This window comes from Erinaceus europaeus, chromosome 3 (genome assembly GCF_950295315.1).
Source record: "Erinaceus europaeus chromosome 3, mEriEur2.1, whole genome shotgun sequence".
Taxonomy (NCBI): Eukaryota; Metazoa; Chordata; class Mammalia; order Eulipotyphla; family Erinaceidae; genus Erinaceus; species Erinaceus europaeus.
This window is the reverse complement of record NC_080164.1, coordinates 26,883,151-26,900,893: the sequence shown is the minus strand read 5'-3', so window position 1 is coordinate 26,900,893 and position 17,743 is coordinate 26,883,151. Positions and strand designations below refer to the sequence as shown.

At 49.4% G+C, this 17,743-nt stretch overlaps 1 protein-coding gene across 2 annotated transcripts in view; it reads right to left on the bottom strand.

The window, feature by feature from the left end:
- Nucleotides 1-10,074: 10,074 nt before the first annotated feature.
- RMDN2 (regulator of microtubule dynamics 2) overlaps nucleotides 10,075-17,743 on the bottom strand; it is a 31,325-nt gene continuing 23,656 nt past the window's right edge. Inside the window, exons 6-12 of one of the 2 annotated variants that reach the window (XM_060186905.1) lie at nucleotides 15,885-15,960; nucleotides 13,529-13,606; nucleotides 12,964-13,062; nucleotides 12,489-12,542; nucleotides 12,326-12,406; nucleotides 11,607-11,656; nucleotides 10,075-10,613 (exon numbers count right to left, since the gene is read on the bottom strand). In XM_060186905.1, the coding sequence (XP_060042888.1) occupies nucleotides 10,604-10,613; nucleotides 11,607-11,656; nucleotides 12,326-12,406; nucleotides 12,489-12,542; nucleotides 12,964-13,062; nucleotides 13,529-13,606; nucleotides 15,885-15,960 (448 nt within the window). In that variant the 3' untranslated portion in view covers nucleotides 10,075-10,603. Of the gene's footprint in view, nucleotides 10,614-10,764; nucleotides 11,321-11,606; nucleotides 11,657-12,325; nucleotides 12,407-12,488; nucleotides 12,543-12,963; nucleotides 13,063-13,528; nucleotides 13,607-15,884; nucleotides 15,961-17,743 lie in introns of those variants that run through there. The other variant, XM_060186904.1, reaches the window with a different exon arrangement.

Genomic DNA, 17,743 nt, shown 5'->3' with positions numbered 1-17,743 from the left:
GATTTAGGCTGTCACAAATATAGTCCGAATACATTCATTTCAGTGGACATTTGTAACTGCTTGAATTAGGATACGGCACTGTCAACATCTGATGGGACCATTTTTCATTTCAGGCTGCTAGCTTAAATTTTTTTTTTAATTAAAAAAAATTTTTTTTGTCTGGGTTCCTCCTGATTGGTATATGTGTAGACTCTTAAGACCCAGCAGAGAATTTAAATCTTAACAGTTACACAACCTGTCACAGTGAGAATCACTGAGTGACCCGGAAAGATTGACTAGGTTGAGCCTCTCAAACTCTTATCATCCTGTATCATCAGGAACATGTAGGACACACTTGCCCTTTGACAGCATGCTGATTCTTACCTTGAATTCTTGTTCATTTATTTACTTATTTTCTGAAGTGAAAGCTTTTGCTTTTAATTGAACTGGTGGACTTGTTTAAGATGTATCTTGATAAATGCCGAGAGAGAGAAAGCGGGGGTGGGGGGTGGGGTGGGGCTGGAGAATGGGCTATGACATCCATGGTGGCTACTTGCCTGCTTGCCTGATCAGAGAAGTCCTGGCTGTCATTGTCCCATCGGCACAGATGGTGTGGCTTATTCCTCCCAGAATTGAATAGTGAAAACAGGGAAAGAAAAAACAGGAAAAGAAGAAAACCACACATGATGTCCCTGGTGCTTTGGCCTGAGAAGTTTCCTTTGGTGGCCAGGGTCAGACTCGGGTTTAAGAGACCCGAACTCCTATCCAGAAGGCCTGAGGGGGGAGCTTGGAAATGCCCTGCAGCTCAGGGCAGGAAAAGTCCACCTTCCCTTGGGCGCCCATTTCTTTCACGGAGATGGTAATTGGGGTAATTGGGGCCAGGCGCTTGTGTATAGTCCATAAGGGCAGGGTTCTCCTGCCTCCAGCCCCTCTCCCCTTCACTGCTGGGGTGCAGCCAGGGGTGTGGGGCCCAGCTGGGAACCCAGACAGGCGCGGTCAGTCAGTGTGAATGCAGAGCGTGTGTTTCTGTGCTGGAAGCTGTTTCTGGCCAACAGTTGCTGACGGTGGACTTGCCGGCTTGGCACAGGGATTCACGTACTTTCTGCTCTCTGGCTCTGACTGATCTGCTCTCAGAGACATTCAGAAGCGATTACTTGTCACAGACCAGAGGGAAGTAATCAGGTTTCAGAAAGCTCCAGTGTGAGGTACACAACAAGAAAGTGATGCTTTCTTCTCTCTCTCTCTCTTTCCTCTCTCCATTCTACGGTGCTTACTGTGTTTGACTTATGCTAAACACTTTTTTTAAATAGTTCTTTTAATTACTTATTAAGAAGACAGAGAGGAGTAGGGGGAGAGAAACATGAGAACCAGAGTATCTTGTTAGCACATGTAGTGCAGGGGACTGGATTTGGGACTTACATTTCAAGTCCTGTGCCCCACCACCACATGGCCTCCCAGCTCAGTCAGGATAAGCACCTTCCTTTCATGACATGCCTGGGGCCAGTAGTTGGAACCCCTCACATCGCACATCTGGGTGCAGCAGCTCCTGAAGCTTCACCAGGGGAGGCCCAGCCCCTGAGGCTTCTGTCTTCCAGCCGCTTGAGAGAGAGACAGCACATCTACACAAGTCCATTACTGTCTGCTGTTATGACTGTTGCTTCCCCCCACTTTAATTTAAAATTACTTTTATAATATCATTAATAGAAGGTTGAAAACTATTAACAAGTTCAGAGGATGTCATTCTTACTGTTTAAAAATCACTTTAGATTGTGTTTTTTAAAAATTATCTTTATTTATTTATTGGATAGAGTTAGCCAGAAATTGAGAGGAAGGGGGAGGTAGAGACAGAGAGACACCTGCAGTACTGCTTCACCATTTGTGAAGCTGTCCCCTTTGCAGGTGGGGACCGGGGGCTTGAACTCTGGTCCTTGTGCATTGTAACACATGCACTCAATCAGGTGCACCACCACCCGGCCCCCTAGATTGTGTTTTCTATGAGGGTTTGTCAATTTTGCTCAATGAATCAAGGAGTTTGTGAGTCAGAAGAGCCAGGAGTACAGATCAAAGGAAATCTCCTGTGAAGCCTCGGGGCGGGGGGGGTGAGAAGAGAGAGAGAGAGAAACACCAGAGCATTGTTCTGGCATAGACAATATTGAGGACCTTGTGCCTATAAATCCTGTGCTCTGCCACTGAACCACCTCCCCAGACACTAATCTCCCCACCCCCACTTTTTAAAATCAGAGCTCTGGTCAGCTTCATCTGATGGTGGTGCTGGGGATTGAACCTGGGACCTTTGGTGCCTCAGAAAAAACAGCTTTCTGTATCATCATTATGCTGTCCCCCCAGCCACCAGCTGTGCCCTTTGCTCTTTTTTTCATCTGCCCCACCCCTTCCCTTTACAGAGTCCACCAGCTTATTGTTTTGTCTAGATCATGGGCTGGTTTTTCCCTGCCGCTATATAGCCCTGTTTCTCTCTGCCCCTTGTATCGCATGCAGTATGAGCCACAAGGCTGCAGGGGTAGCTTTCACCTGCTTGTGTGACTGACTGCCTTTTCTTCACTCAGGCCCTCTTGGACACCTGGGGTGTTTCAGTCTCTGTGTAGGTGGGGCTGGGCCAAGTCAGGTGCAGAGAGCTAGCTGAGTATGTCTGGATTTCAAGTGGGTTAACTGGGTGACATGGTGCTTCGAATATTATTTTGGGGAGTCAGGTGGTAGCGCAGTGGGTTAAATGCAGGCGGTGCAAAGCACAAGGACCAGCGTAAGGATCCCAGTTAGAGCCCCTGGCTCCCCACCTGCAGGGGAGTCGCTTCACAGGCGGTGAAGCAGGTCTGCTGGTGTCTATCTTTCTCTCCCCCTCTCTGTCTTCCCCTCCTCTCTCCATTTCTCTCTGTCCTATCCAACAACGACAACATTAACAACAACAACAACAACAACAATAACCATAACAACAAAACAACAAGGGAAACAAAAAGGAATAAATATTGACAAAAATATTTAAAAAGAATATTATTTTTATTTTATTTTACTACTATTATTTTTTGTTACTGTCACAGTTTTTTAAAAGTTTTTTAAAAACCTATTTAGTTTGATAGGAGAGAGAGAAATTGAGAGGAAAGGGGGGTAAAGAGGAAAAGAGAGACTCTAAAGAGAGACCTGTAGCTCTGCTTTACCACTTGTGAAGCTTCCCCCCTGCAGGTGGGGACTAGGGGGGCTTGAACCTGGATCCTTGTGCATGGTAACATGTGAACTTAACCGGATGTGCCACTGTCTGGCCCCTCTTTGTGACTGTAAGATGACAGGGCTATAATTCCACATTATTCCCACCACAAAAGTCCTGTGTCCACCTCCACCCCTCCCAACGGTAATCACCATGGTGTTATCCCAAGGTCATAGATATGAATTGAATATATATATGTACACACACACACATATATATATATATATTCTTCTTTCAAGTTCATGTTTCAATTTCTTAGTCATTTAAAAATTTTTTAATTTATTTTGGATAGAGAAATAGAGAGGGAAAGGGAAATAGAGAGTGAGAGCAAGAGACAGAGAGACACCTGTAAACCTGCTTCACTTGTTTGTAAACTGCTCCTCCTATAAGTGGGGCTGGAGGTTCAAATCCAGGTCCTTGCGCATAGTAATGTGTGCACACAGCCAGGTGCACCACCATCTGGCCCTCTCCAGAGAGTCACTGTTTAAACACCAGAGTCAGAGATGTTTGCCCTCATTCTGCTGTTGTACTTGCATCTCTGTCAGTTATCACCCTCCAGATGGCACAGTCTCTGAAAGGAGAATAGGGACCCAGCAGCTCTGCCACTGGGCCAGTCTTTGAGTCTTCAAGTCTGAGCCAATCCAGGAGTGAGTTCTGGGTTGGGGAGATACTTCTGTGTGTCACAGGACAGGCCTTGCATGCCTGAGAGCTTGAGGGCCCTGGATTCACTACCCAGCACCACTTTATGCCAGTGCTGAGCAGTGCTCCGGCATCTCTCTCTCTCTCTCTCTCTCTCTCTCTCTCTCAGTAAGTAGAGCCTTTAAAAACAAAGAAAATGTGGTCACTCCAACACTGTCAACTTTTCTGGAAAAGGTCTTTGTCCTTTTGAGGTAATGTAGGGTAAGTGGACTCTGCTCTGAGCATCTGGTGGCGTCCCCGGCCTGCCGGAATCCTTGGTGAAGGCAGAGATTGGCACCCTCCCCTGAGCACCTTGTGAAGAAAGGGATGGCACTGCATCACAAGAAAATCACCAGAAAAGAAATGAGTGACAAGCCTGAGGCGGAATGGTGGGGGGTAGCTCAGAGGGCCTGGGTTCAATCCCTACATTGCTTCATGCCAGAGCAGAGCAGAGCTCTGGCCTCTCTCTCACTCATAAAAACTAATCCTAAAAAAAAAAAAGAAAGAAAGAAAACAGGCTAGGTGGTGGCAGACCTGGTTGAGCCCACATGCTACCCTGCACAAGGACTGGGGTTCAAACCCCCACCTGCAGGGGGGGAAGCTTTACATATAGTGAAAGAGTGCTGTAGGTGTCTCTCTCTCTCTCTGTATCTCTCCCTTCCTTTTTGATTTCTCTCTGACTTTGTTAAAAATAAATAAATAAATATATCTTTGGAAAAAAAAAAGAAATGCAATTGTTTAAAAAAAAACTGCATCTCACTTCACTGGTCATAAGCTTGGGGATGCCCCCACACCCCTGCCCTAGGCTGAAGAAGAACCTCTCTGCCCTTCATGGCGTGGGCCAGCAAGAACCAGGCTTGCTTCTGCCTCCCCCAGTGGCATGGAGTGTGCAGATGGCTTCCTGCTGGTGATCCCCAGTTCATGCCTGCCTGGTGCCCTACAGGAAGCTGGGACTGGAGCTGCAGGTGACAGGGCCCTGTGTCACAGCATAGGGAGCTCTGGCTGGGCATCTCTGGGATATGCAGCCTGGGCCCTAACCAAGGAAGTAGCTTTCACTGTGTTTGAGGGTCAGGGCTTCCTACCAGGTCTCAGGGGGCTAGCTGTGCAGGATAGCGCCCTCAGATTCGATTACTGGTTATCAAGGAGCTGATGGAGGCGAGGTGGCCTTTCCTGTTTGGCTGCCTGGCTCTGGCTGTGGCTCTGGCCTCCTGGCCCACCCAGCTGTGTGCCTGCAGAGTGACCTCAAACTCAGAGCTGCTTCCCCACCCCCACCACCTCCAGAGCTACCTGCTGTCCTGCTCACTTCCCCTTGCTTCCCACTTCCTTCTGAGGGCCTAGAAACACCCCGTTCTCCTCCTCTCTCCTACCACCACCATTTTCCTAATTTTTAAAAATGAAATCTTTTTTTAAATATACTTTTTTTTTGCTCAGCTCTGGCTTATGGTGGTGCAGGGGATTGAACCTGGGACTTCAGAGCCTCAGGCATGAGAGACTCTTTGTATAACCATTATGCTATTTAATATTTACATCAATGACCTTCCAGAAACTTCTTCAAGGAAGTTCATCTATGCCGATGACATCTGCTGTGCAACTCAGGCATCCAAGTTTGACATCCTCGAGGAAACACTCACGAAAGACATGTCTCTGATATCTGATTACTGTAAAAAATGGAGACTAATCCCTAGCACTGCAAAAACGGTATCATCTGTTTTCCATCTACACCATGCCTCGGCCTCACGTGAGCTTAATGTGCAGCTTGGCGATACGAGAATCCGGCATGAAGCCCAGCCAGTCTATCTTGGCGTTACTCTCGATCGCACCCTGTCATTTCACGAACATCTCATAAAAACTGCAGCAAAGGTGGGCGCGAGGAATAACATCATTGCAAGACTGGCCAGCTCCTCATGGGGCGCGAGCGCTTCCACACTACGATCATCATCTCTGGCATTATGCTATTCCACTGCAGAATACTGTGCCCCAGTATGGTTCCGTAGCCCCCATGTCCACTTGGTCGATTCCAAATTATATTCCTCCATGAGGATAATTTCTGGAACCATCCGTTCCACCCCGGTTCCATGGCTGCCAGTTCTTAGCAACATCGCCCCGCCAGATATTCGTCGGGATGCGGCATCATCTAAGTTCATTTCCCACGTCTATGCTCGACCGGACCTGCCAATATACGCGGATATCTTCGCCCACCCTGTTCAACGCTTGACATCTCGTCACCCAATCTGGTCCCCTACGCCTACACTGAACTTCTCTGTTCCAGACTCTTGGAAACAGAGTTTCCTCAGTCAGCTGAGGTAAAGAACAAACATCTCATCACAGACCCCTGCAAGCATCAACCCGGCTTTGACCTAGCACGTTATGATTGGGCCCTCCTCAATTGCTATCGAACAGAACAGGCCGTGGCTGGTGCGCCGCTATGTTCCATTGCTGGGGAGCCAGAGACGACCCGAACTGCCCCTGCGGCTACAGACAGACCATGACTCACATTGTCAACGACTGCCACCTCTCCAGATTCAAAGGAGGTCTCGAAACTTTACATCAGGCTCAACCTGACGCTGTTGACTGGCTACGGAAGAAGGGCAAACGCTAGAAGAAGAAGAACCATTATGCTATTTCCCCCGCCCTTTTTTCTTTCTTTTCTTTCTTAATATTTTATTTCTCTGAGAGATAATAAAGAGATCAGAGCTCTGCTCAGCTTTGGCTGATGATAGTGCTGGGGATTGAACCTGGGACCTCAGAGCCTCATTTTGCTGTCTCTCTTGCTACATATGCATTTATTTATTTTGCTTTATTTTAATGAGAGACAAATACAGAGTGAAAGATACTGAGAGAGACCAGAGTACTGCTCATGTCTGGCTGATGGTGGTGCTGGGGATTGAATCTGGGACGTCAGAGCCTCAGGCAGGAGAGTCTTTTGCAGAACCACCATTATTTCCCTTCAGGACTCTGCCCAATGCCCATGGCTGCCTTGCCTTCTTCCCTAGCTCTAGCTCTCGGCTTTGACCTTGAGGGAAAGGGGGTGGGGGTATGCGCTGGCAGAGAGGTGGGGTGGTGGGCTCTCTGTGGTGCCATTTGTGGTCCAAGCAGAGCCTGCCCACCCACCCCTGAGACCTAGGGTGGTTCTGGAAACTTCTGTGGGGGATTTGTCAACAACAACCCGCAGAAACCGTGCATGTTTTCCCAGAGCTGCTCTGGAAAACATTTGTCCTCTCCCCCACCCCCCTTTTTTAGTTTTCCCAGAGCCCTTCTCAGCTTTGGCTGATGACGTTATTGGGGATGGAATCTGGACCTTTGGTGCCTCAGGCATGAGTTTTTTGCAGATCTCTGATGCTGTCTCTCCAACCTTTCACTCACTCTTGATAAGCGCAGGATTTTTGTTTGTTTGTTTGTTTGTTTGCTAGGACAGAGAGAAATTGAGAGGGGAGGGGGAGATATAGAGTAAGTTCTACAGACCTGTTTCATGAGCTTCCCTTCTGCAGATGGGGAGTGGGGGCTCAAACCCAGGTCCTTGAGCATGGTAACATGGGTGTTTAACTAGGTGTGCCACTGCCTGGGCCCTAGGCATAGGATTCAGAGCTCCAGGTGCCCCTCTGTCTCTGAGTCTCTGAGTTGGGTGCACCCAGGTCCCCTGACTGTGAGCCCTGCTGGGCTGTTGTCCTTGTTCTGGTCTCTCTTGGTTTGTCCTCTTCTTTCCTGAGCCCCCCCCCCCCCCGGGTGGGCCCCTACTGAGCAGGTGCTGTGAGTGGTGTCAGCTCCATGGGATGTCCATCCAGGTAACAGGTGACTGCCCTCCCTCTGAGCCCCTAGTCTCAGGGAGCTGAGCACGGAGCTCCGAATGGCTGCCCCCTAATGGCAAAACCAGATGGAAGCCCTGCCCTTGACAGTGGAACTTTCTTTCTCTCCCACCCTCCTCTCCCTCCTATGTGGGTGCACCTAGCAAGCCTCTGCAAAAGTGAGGGGGCTGGGAGGAAGGGGTGGTATAGTCCCCGTCTACAGCCAGGCCTGGAAAGGTGGGAGTGGGGGGAGACCACTGCTTCCCCTACATGGAAATCCTGTGTGTGGGGGGTGTCACCAAGGAAGGCTCCCCAGCGCAGGACTCTGCTGGTGCTCCTTGCCGCCCCAAGAAGTGAGGCGAGAGAGCTGGAGGGAGAGGTAACTCTTTGGTGGGCAGTGACCACCACATTCTCTTTATGAGCTGACTGGTTTCCTGCAGCTGCTCGCTGAACCAGGACGTGTGCTTTTTAAATGGAACCAGGCCACGCAGAAGCTCAAAACAGTGGTTGGAGGCTTCCAGGGAGTGTGTTGCTGGGCAGGCTGTGGCTGGTTTGAGGAAGAGTGTGTGTGTGCAGGGGATCTCATAAAGTTCCTGGACGAAGTTTGGGCTCACTGGGAACATCTGCTCTGATATCCGCAGTCACTGGTGTTCCCTGATTTCTCTGTATGTGCATAAACAGACACACACGGCACACATATAAGGCTTGCATACAAGATATAGAAATGAAATGTGTAATTATGTACATACTTATATAGATGCATATATATATGTTGCACATTTAATTCAACTTTTTTATTTACTTATTTGCTGAACCTCACACGTGCACAATGCCACTGGTCTAGGGACTGCTCTTTCACTCAAAGTGAGAGATGGAGAGGAGGGAAGGAGATACCATAGCACTGGAGTGACCTTACCCACCCCTGTGTCTTAGCACCTCCTGTGTGGGGCCAGGGACTGAATCCTAGGCTCAGCCCAGGATGTGCCCCATTTTCTTGGCATGTGTGTGTGTGGAGGGGGGGGAGGGAAGGTGGTTCTTCTGAGACCTGACTTGGTTTTCCTGGTTCCCCCCAAAACCCAGAGTTGAGGGAAGGCCCCTTGTTAACTGTGGGGCCAGAGCTTCCAGGAGAGCCCCTACCCCTTAACCCCTGAGACGGAGTTGGGGTGTGAAGACATGGGGTGTTTCTGCAGCTTGGACAAGCTGTCCTCTTTGCCAGAAGCTGGGTGTTAAGAGCACAGAGTTTGGGGGCCTTCCGACAAGCGCACCCTAATTTCTCCAGCCAGCCCAGTGAAACAAAGGGGACAATCGGTGCGGGAGGGGGTTTGCAAGTGTGACACAGATCACAGTCTCAGTGAGGGGGCCAGGCCTGTGAGAGGCAGTGTGACAATTTGAGAGACCTGTGGGAACTGACAAGGCAGAAGGTTCTGGCACTCTGGGTCTGGGGCACTGAGCCGTGTTAGTTGCTCCTGCATTGAAAGCTGACCAGAACAAAGACTTGACGCCTATGGAAACCTGGAGACAGTGGAAGCCTGCCATTGCCTCTCTGAAATGCAGACAGAGCTCCAAAGAGAAACTGGCATAGATTCTGAAAAATAAGGAACCACCAAGGGCTCTTCCACTTCCAAAAGGAGGCCGAGTTACAAATAACTCACAAATTCCTAAACTAAATGGCATTTTTTTTTCTCAAGCCCTTCCATTAAGTGTGATCAAGGAAGGCGATTTGCTCAGATTGCTTTTCCAGATGATTCCTTGTGCTTTTCCTTTAAATGATTTACTCCCTTTTAATTAAAAAAAATTAAGGAAGTTCTTTAAAATGTGAAATCTACGTGCTACCACTGTGTGTGCATGGTGTGGGACTTGGCCTCTGAAGCAGCACCATCTCTGTCACTGCTTTATTTTCCAAACTGTCAGCAGTGAGGAAGGGGTCTAGGGGTTACCCTCTAGGCCCCAGGCTTCCAACTTGTGGGAACCAAGGCTGATCCCGGGGTTAAGGTCACCACGGAGAGCTATAGGAATGAGCTTGCTGTTAAAACCCAGGTTGGAAGCTGAAGCCCGGAAGTAGGATTCAAACTACAAAGAGGCCAGTGGCTGAGCCCTAGAAGGGTTGGGGGAAGCAGCGGTAGACACTCTTCCCAGTTTAGGTCACAAATGACAGTTCCAGGACAGGAAATGCCAGGGCCTGGACCTCGGCCTGAGTGGGGTTGCTGACCAGTTCTCTCAGCCCATCTGCTACTTCTCCATTGTGTCTAAACTGCTTCCTGGTCAAAAGAGAAGGTGATCTAGATTTGTTTTGGTCCCATCCAGCTGCTAACACTGCTTTCTTTATCTGTAACTCAAACTTGACAAAATATCACAAAAAGAACAATAAAAGCCTGCTGACAACTCTGACGCATAAAGAAGCGGTCTACTTCAGCAGGGTGTGGCCATTAGAAGAGTTTAGTGGGACATCGAGTTTCTTCTTTGACATTTCTTTAGGAGAAGCAGTAACATCAGATTTATTACCTTCTTTGTCAGAACACAAAGTCCTGGCTGGAAACACTGCATCCTCTCCAAGGTCAAGAGTGAAGTCCCTTGAAGAACTGGGCATCTGTGCCCCTTGTGGTGGCAGCTGACCTATACCGTGGTCCCAGAACAAGGGAGTCATTTCAAAGACGCTGCCTTCCATCCCTGGTCAGCAGTAGTGCATGGGGAGGGCAGTGAGCAGCGAGGGAAGCTCTGGTTCCTGTGGTCACGCTGTGGGAGGTTCACTAGACTGGGTGTCACAGCCCACAGAGGAGAATGCCGAGGACGACACCCAGCTCTGGGAGGGGGTGCTCTATCACCTCAGTCACTCTGTAGCCTTCGCTCACATGGTCTGAGGAAGACTGGCCGTGCCCGGGGCCAGCAGGGGGCCCATTTTTCTGATGCACACACATGATTTTGCTGCTCCTGGGCCTCTTCTTCTCCATTATTGAACACTGAAGTAGAGAGAGACAGAGAGAGGGGGAGATACCACAGCACTACTTCGCCACTGATGGAGTTTCTTCTGATGGCATGATTCTGCTGTGTGGGGCCTGCAGTGTGAACTGCTTCCCAGCCCCAGCAGGGCTTGGTGTCACTTTGAAGGAGGGAAGGACACAGTGTTACTATGAGGAGAGGGGTTTCCTCTGCTGGCATTCTGCTAGAGAAAGTGTCAAGTGTGTCAAATTCACAGATACTTTCAGATTCACTCTGTTATTTAATTCATACAGAAAGGAGAGAGAAAGGGAGAGAGGGAGAGAGGAGCAGAGAGGGAGAGGGAGAGGGAGAGGAGAAAGAGAGAGAGAAGTCAGAGCATCATTTTGGCACTGGTGGTGCTGGGGATCAAAGCAGGAGGCTCGGGCATGTAAGTCCTATATCTCTATCTGCTGAGCTAGTTTCTGCCTGTTCTGTTGAAAGAACAAGCTCTGAATCATATTGTAAACGCAGCTGCAGTTCTCTGACCACTCACTCATCACACTGTGTTTCCTCTTTTGTGTTATTTTTTTCTATTAACATCTTGCTCATGTTCTCTTCCTCCCTTTGTCATGCACATCAGTGAGATGATTTTGTCATATATCATCTTCCTTGAGGCAGCAGTAAGAGTTCCTTGAGTTGCACTGACTTCAATATTTCATATAAGGAGATATTCTGAAGGCTGTAGTTTCTTGGTAGGAAAAATAGAAAGCACACAAGCTTACAGACCACTCTGAAATGACATTATAGAAAGAGATTTCTCCACAGGATGTGATGGGCTCTGTGTTACAGTGTGTGTGTGTGTGTGTGTGTGTGCGTGTGTGTGTGTGTGTTGGGGGGGCTGCTTTGCAGAGCTGGGTTTGCCTTCAGGCTGAGCGCGCTACCCTTACATGAGAGAAGAGAGACCACAACTTTGACCTGGTTAAAAGTTTAGCATACCACATCTGATTTGTTGAAGAGTAAGTTCTTTTATTTACCCTTTCAAGGAAGCTTTTAATCTCTTCACCTCTTTTTCTGCTTCCATGTCCTGTGAAGAGAACACAGACACAACGAGGCTTCATCTTCCCCATGTACTTGAGGTGCTACGACACAGAAAATACTTCTGAAGTGCACCCCGCTCCCCCCCCCCCCCCAGCAGTCACAAGAGCCAGGAGTTGGAAAAACCTAGGTGGCCACCAATGGGTGATGAGATAAAGGTGTGGTCGGGGAACACAATGAAACAGCTGCTGAGCTGTGAAGAACGATGGAATTCTGCCACTTGCAAAGACGTGGATGGATCTGGGGGGTGTTGGATTTAGTGAAATAAGTCAAGACACAGCAAGAGGCAGGCAGACATCATATGAATTCATGTATGTACCTTACAGGAAGAGACAACATGAGTGAATAAAACAAACGCTATTAGATAAAAATCAGCCAAATCAGTGGCTGCTATCAGGGGACTGGGGGACAGATAGGGCCAATGGGGCCTTGTTTGGCGAGGGGGGATCTGATTTTGAGTGATGAGCAAGGAGCCATCCAGACATGTGATGGCTTGTGACAAAGTGCCCCTGGAACGACACTGTGAGGTCAACCAAGGCTGCCACACTCGTGTGGTTTTTAGAAATGTCCAGAGATGTTTACACCAGCCATGAGCTCTACTCAGAGTGGGGACAGTGAGGATGGGACAGGAAGATGCAGGGTCACCTGTGGGACTTACTGCTTTGGTGACACAGGGGAGCAGAGATGCCAGGTCACAGAACTTCAAAGTCTTGTCTCTCTGTTCCAGATTGAAGTAACACTGAAAGCGAGACCGAAACTCAACATGAAAGGAAGCCACATAATCAATCAAAAGTGACCTTAACATAGGAAGTCTTCATTACCTTGGCTATGTACATGTAATTGCTCTTGGAAAAACCAGGACTTAGGTCTTCAGCCTGATATTAAGAGAAACAGAAAGGACAGTAACCCACAACATCGAAACAACACAAGTGCAGAGGAAACAGTTCAGTCAACCAATTGTCAGCCAAATCAACCTATGGATTTAGGCTGTTGATGCCACCTGGTTTCCTGTACCGACAGGGAGCATTTGAGGCAGTGCGTGTAGCTGTCAGGGAACACTTGTTTTTGCACACTCATGGGCAGCCACTCTGGGACTGGGCAGAAGGGTTGCAGCTGCTGCCTGGTGCTCTGAGAAAGTCTAGTTTAAAAAGCCAACTCACCTTGTGCAAATGTTAAAACAGCAGGCCAGAAGGAGGGCCTGGGTTAGAGCCACAACGTAGGGCAGAGGAAGGCCCCTGACTGCAAGGGCAGGAAGCCTGCCAGCAGCATGACGTGAAAGTGAGCACACAACAATACCTTGAGGAGATTCTCTAAAGCTTCCTTTGTTGTTGAGGATGGTATTTTCCCAAACAGAGTTGCAGCCATTTTTCTTTCAATCCAACTCAGCTGTGAGACCTGCAGGTGGAGGCTAGCATGTTAGGAAGCTGTTACCTTTCTGAACGAGCGGCCTTAGCTAAGTGTGTGTGTCTGTGTGGTATGTAAATACAGACCCATACACAACAAATGCATGCAGTCTCCGTGTACTGGAGGTGGTGGTAACATAGTGCTTTCCTTTCCACCGCTCTATGGGCTCTCAAAGCAGAGGTTATGAAATCAAGTTCAATGGGTACTCAGTTACAGGAAGAAAGAAAAAAAAAAAAGGAGGCAGGTCCTGAGCCCTGGGCATGGACAGCACAGAAGTAACACACATATTGGCAATGCAGGATGTGGTTCTTTTGGCCAATACTCATGCAGGTTAAATCTAAAATTATCGAGGAGAACAGCAGCATGGGGAGCACAGGGAGCTCGGGGAGCTTGGGGAGCTCAGGGAGGGAGCACACTCAGACCACCCCAGAGATCCAGGCACCGAGCACCCACTGACCGTGTAGCAGTACCTCCCCTTGAGGTAATAGAGCAGGGGCTCCTCGGGCAGCAGCTCAATCGCCTTGTCCAGATGCTCCTGCAAGAAAACCCAGAAGCAGCGTCACTGTAGGAGCCCAGGTGGGGCTGAGTGGGGCTGGGTGAGGACATTGTGCGCGGGGCGACAGGGGGAGCTTCCCAGTGTGGCTGCCCCACTCACCCCTTGCCTCATACACCCAGACCTGAGCGCTGACCAAGAGCAAAAGCAACTGCTCATGAGGCAGCCTGGACAGTGACTCAGACTGTGGGAGGTGACGGAGAAGCTCAGCCAAGCGTCCCCGTCACAAAGAAGGTTCTGGCTGGAGAGGCGGCTGAGGGCAGAGCACTTGCCTTTCCCTGGGAGGCTCCGCAGTTACCCTGCAGTACAAGCCATGCCAGGACAGCACCTAGGAGCTCCAGGCATGGCAGGGCAGCTGCACTCTCCCTCTCCCTGCCTTAACTCTCTAATGAGAGTGAACATTGATTGATTGGCAGGCGGCTCTGTAGTATCAGACATGTGTGAGCCTCAAGGTTCATTCCCTGGCACCATGCTTAAAGGAAACATCTGGGGAATATAAAGAATTGAAACACAGGCACCTGAAGGAAAAAAAAAATACATTGTCAACCCACATCTTTGACCTCAGGAGCACAATGGTGTTACCGTTAGTGGGAGGCGTAGAACTCTCTGGTGGTGGGTATGCTAGACCCTGTCATCTCACAATATTGTAAACCACTATTTATCACAAATTAAAAAAAAATAGCTTACAAAAGGGAACATCTGGGGCCAGAGGGTGGCTCCTGTTACCATATGAGAGGACCTGGGTTCAAGCCCCATCCTTACCCGCAGGAGGAAGCCTCATGTGCAGTGGAGCAGATCTGCAGGTGTCTCTCTTTCTGTCTCTCCCACACACATTCAAAAAATGGCCACGGGGAATGGTGGGGTTGTGCAGACACTGAACCCCAATGATAACCCTGGGGAGGGGTTGGGAGGGAGAAGGAGAAGAAAACATCCAAGACCAGAGAGATATCTCATCTTGCAAGGTACATGGCTCAGGTTCAAGCCCTGGTACCACATGGGAGGTACTATAACACCAGAGGAAACTCTGGTGGTACAGTCTGCCTGCTGTTTCTCTCTCTCTGAATGAAAGAGCAGCCTGCAGTGGGGAAACTGTGCACACTCCATGAAAGAAGGAAACATTCAAGTCACATGTTTGCCTTGCTCCATGTTCGGGTCAGAGGCAAGCTCACAGGTCAGATAATGGGCTAGAGAGCAGGGCAAAGAGCAGGGTGAGGAGGCAGAGGGCGGGACCCCAGTACTGCTCAGAGGAGCCCAAGCAGAATGAGCAGCCATCCAGCCCAGCAGGGCTCTGCCTCCCATACCCAGTGGGCATGAGGGGTACCAAGAGCTCTCTGGGTGCCAGGGATGGGACCTCCCTCTCTGAGGAAACAGCCCTTGTCCAGGCTCCTCCAGGACTTAAGACAGCCGCCGTGACCTGTCATCACCGGGCAGCTCCGGACCCTCCTCCGCTGAGGGTCCGTCCTTCATCTAAATAAATTCAGAGACTGAAAGCTGAGCGATTAGAGACTAATGGACTGAGCGATTTGATTTATACCTTAGCAAAAAAAAATTTTATTGCCACCAGGGTCATTGCTGGGGTTCAGTGGCTGCATTATGAATCTAATGCTCCTAGTGGCCATTTTTTCCGTTCCTCTCTTTTCTTTTCTCTTTTCATTCTTCCCTTATTCCTCCCTTTATTTGACAGGAGAGAAACTGAGAGGGGAGGGGGAGATACAGAGAGGGAGAGAGGGAGTCAGGCAGTAGCGCAGTGGGTTAAGTGCATGTGGTGCAAAGCGCAACGACCAGCCTAAGGATCCAGGTTCGAGCCCCCGGCTCCCTACCTGCAGGGGAGTCGCTTCACAAGCGATGAAGCAGGTCTGCAGGTGTCTGTCTTTCTCTCCCCCTTTCTGTCTTCCCCTCCTCTCTCCATTTCTCTCTGTCCTATCCAACAACAAAAACAGCAATAACAACAACAATAATAACTACAATAATAAAAATAACAAGGGCAACAAAAAGGAAATAAATATTAAAAGCAATCTTAAAAAAAGAGAGGGGGAGAGAGAGAGGTGGAGAGAGAGAAAGACAGACAGGGGAGAGACACCATGGCACCCAGCCCTGGTGACACTGAGTTGGAATGGCACTTATGTGTGTTGCCTGGGCTCAAGTTCAGTTTTCTGCACCATAAGGTCCATCCTTCTGGGTGAGCCATCTCCTGGCCTGACAGCTTCCTGCTGATAGAACATGCAGCCACACTGAAACATTGTTCATATGAAAAAAATACCTTGAAGAGGTGTCCATAGTTGATCTTGTTTTGTAAGCCCTCGTACTCAGAGACGTGACCACACAGGATGGCATACCTGGAGGATAAACACGGGGCTCACGTAAGCTTGTGCCTGGGCAGCATGAGAGTACCTACAGACAGCCTGAGCTGCCCATGTTGGGCTGTACCCAGGCAGGGTCCAGGATACTGTGAGCAAGTGACAGGGACACTGGGCCAGCCATCTCCTCCTCCAGCCATCCGGGGAGGGCACTCTTGTCACCAGAACATCACACATGGGGAGCCTCTTGGGATGAACCCTATCCCTATCTCTCAAACTGAAAAACAGACCCAGTCAACCAGTCCCTGCCCTCCTTAGGGAACATGGACATGTCACTGTCTCCTTTAATGCCATTTGGAAATAAAATCAAATATCCAAGCTAAGAACAAATAAGAATCAAAGGGAATGTCTGCAGATGCCCCCCTTCCTTTCCCCAAGTCCTCACTCCTTCCAGGTACCCCACATCTCTGGTGTGATGCATCCCAGGAAGCGCTGTTTTAGCACCAGGAAGACAGCTGTGTGGGCAGAGAGAATGAGCTGACTGTAATGGGTTGGGTCAGGGTCTGCTGAGCAGTTTGCTTGCTCTAAAAGCGGGCTACACTGCTTCTCCGGGCCCTAGCACAGGTGCTGCTGCCTGTGCTATTTCAGAGCTTTGCTTTTCCGCTCGCTCTTTCGTTCATTTTTTCTTTCTTTCTTTCTTTCTTTCCTTCTTTCTTTCTTTTTTTTTTTTTTTAGGGGTGGTCTTTAATCTGCAGATACTCCCAGAGCAGGTTTATCATTCTCTCTTGCATTGCCATAGTAACCAAAGAGTGCAGACCACGGGGCCCAGGTCCTGGGGGTTGCGAGCTCACATGCATAGATCCTAATGCAGTCACTGCTCTTCGGACCCTCTGGAGGGGAGCCTCAGGCTGCTCGCTCTAAAGCACAGACCCCCGTACATAAGTCGGATGGCAAAAGGCACACCCAGTGTGGGGGCCACTCCTGTCTGGCGGAGAGAAGAAGATAGGGAAAGATGGGGAGAAGACAAAGCAAGTGTCTAGGCTGCCAGGCTGGACTAAAACAGCCAGCAGGAAAGAGTCCCAGGGCTGAACTGGACTTGTAGTGGCCACTGAGTGCCGGGAGCCCAGTTAGAGCGATGCATGCTGGGGGCCCAGGGGATATGACCCTCCTGTTGCCTCCATAATCATGAATTCTATGTCCCCACATTCAGTCCCCGCCAGTGTCCACCTGTCACTCATCTTGAGTGGCCCAGCAGGATGACCATGCTGAGCCGCCCACGCTGTTACAGCTGCCACACAAAGCGAGGCTGCCTTCCAGGTGGGACCACCTGCGTGCTCTGTCCAGCTCCCACCTGCCCCACAGCATGGAATTCTATTGCTTCTCTCTCTAGCCCTCCTTCCACACTCACCCCACTAACACACACCTCCATGCAGGTCTTTCTCAACTTGTGGCAACATTTGAATTACTATCACTGCCATCATAAACCCATCTCTTTCTAATTTTTTTTTTTTTTTTTTGCTGCCAGGGTTTGTGCTGGGGCTTTGCACCTACGTGATTCCACTGATCCTTTTATTTCTTTTATTATTTTTAATTAATTATTTATTTTTAAAAACAATCTTTATTTCTTTATTGGATAGACAGCCAGAAATCAAGAGGAAGGGGAGATAGAGAGGAAGAGAGAGGGGCTGGGTGGTGGCGCACCTGCTTAAGTGCACACACTATAGTGTGAAAGGACCTGGGTTCGAGTCTTTGGTCCCCAGCTGCAGGGGGGGAAGTTTCACAAGTGGTGGAGCAGGGCTGCAGGCGTCTCTCTGTCTTTCTT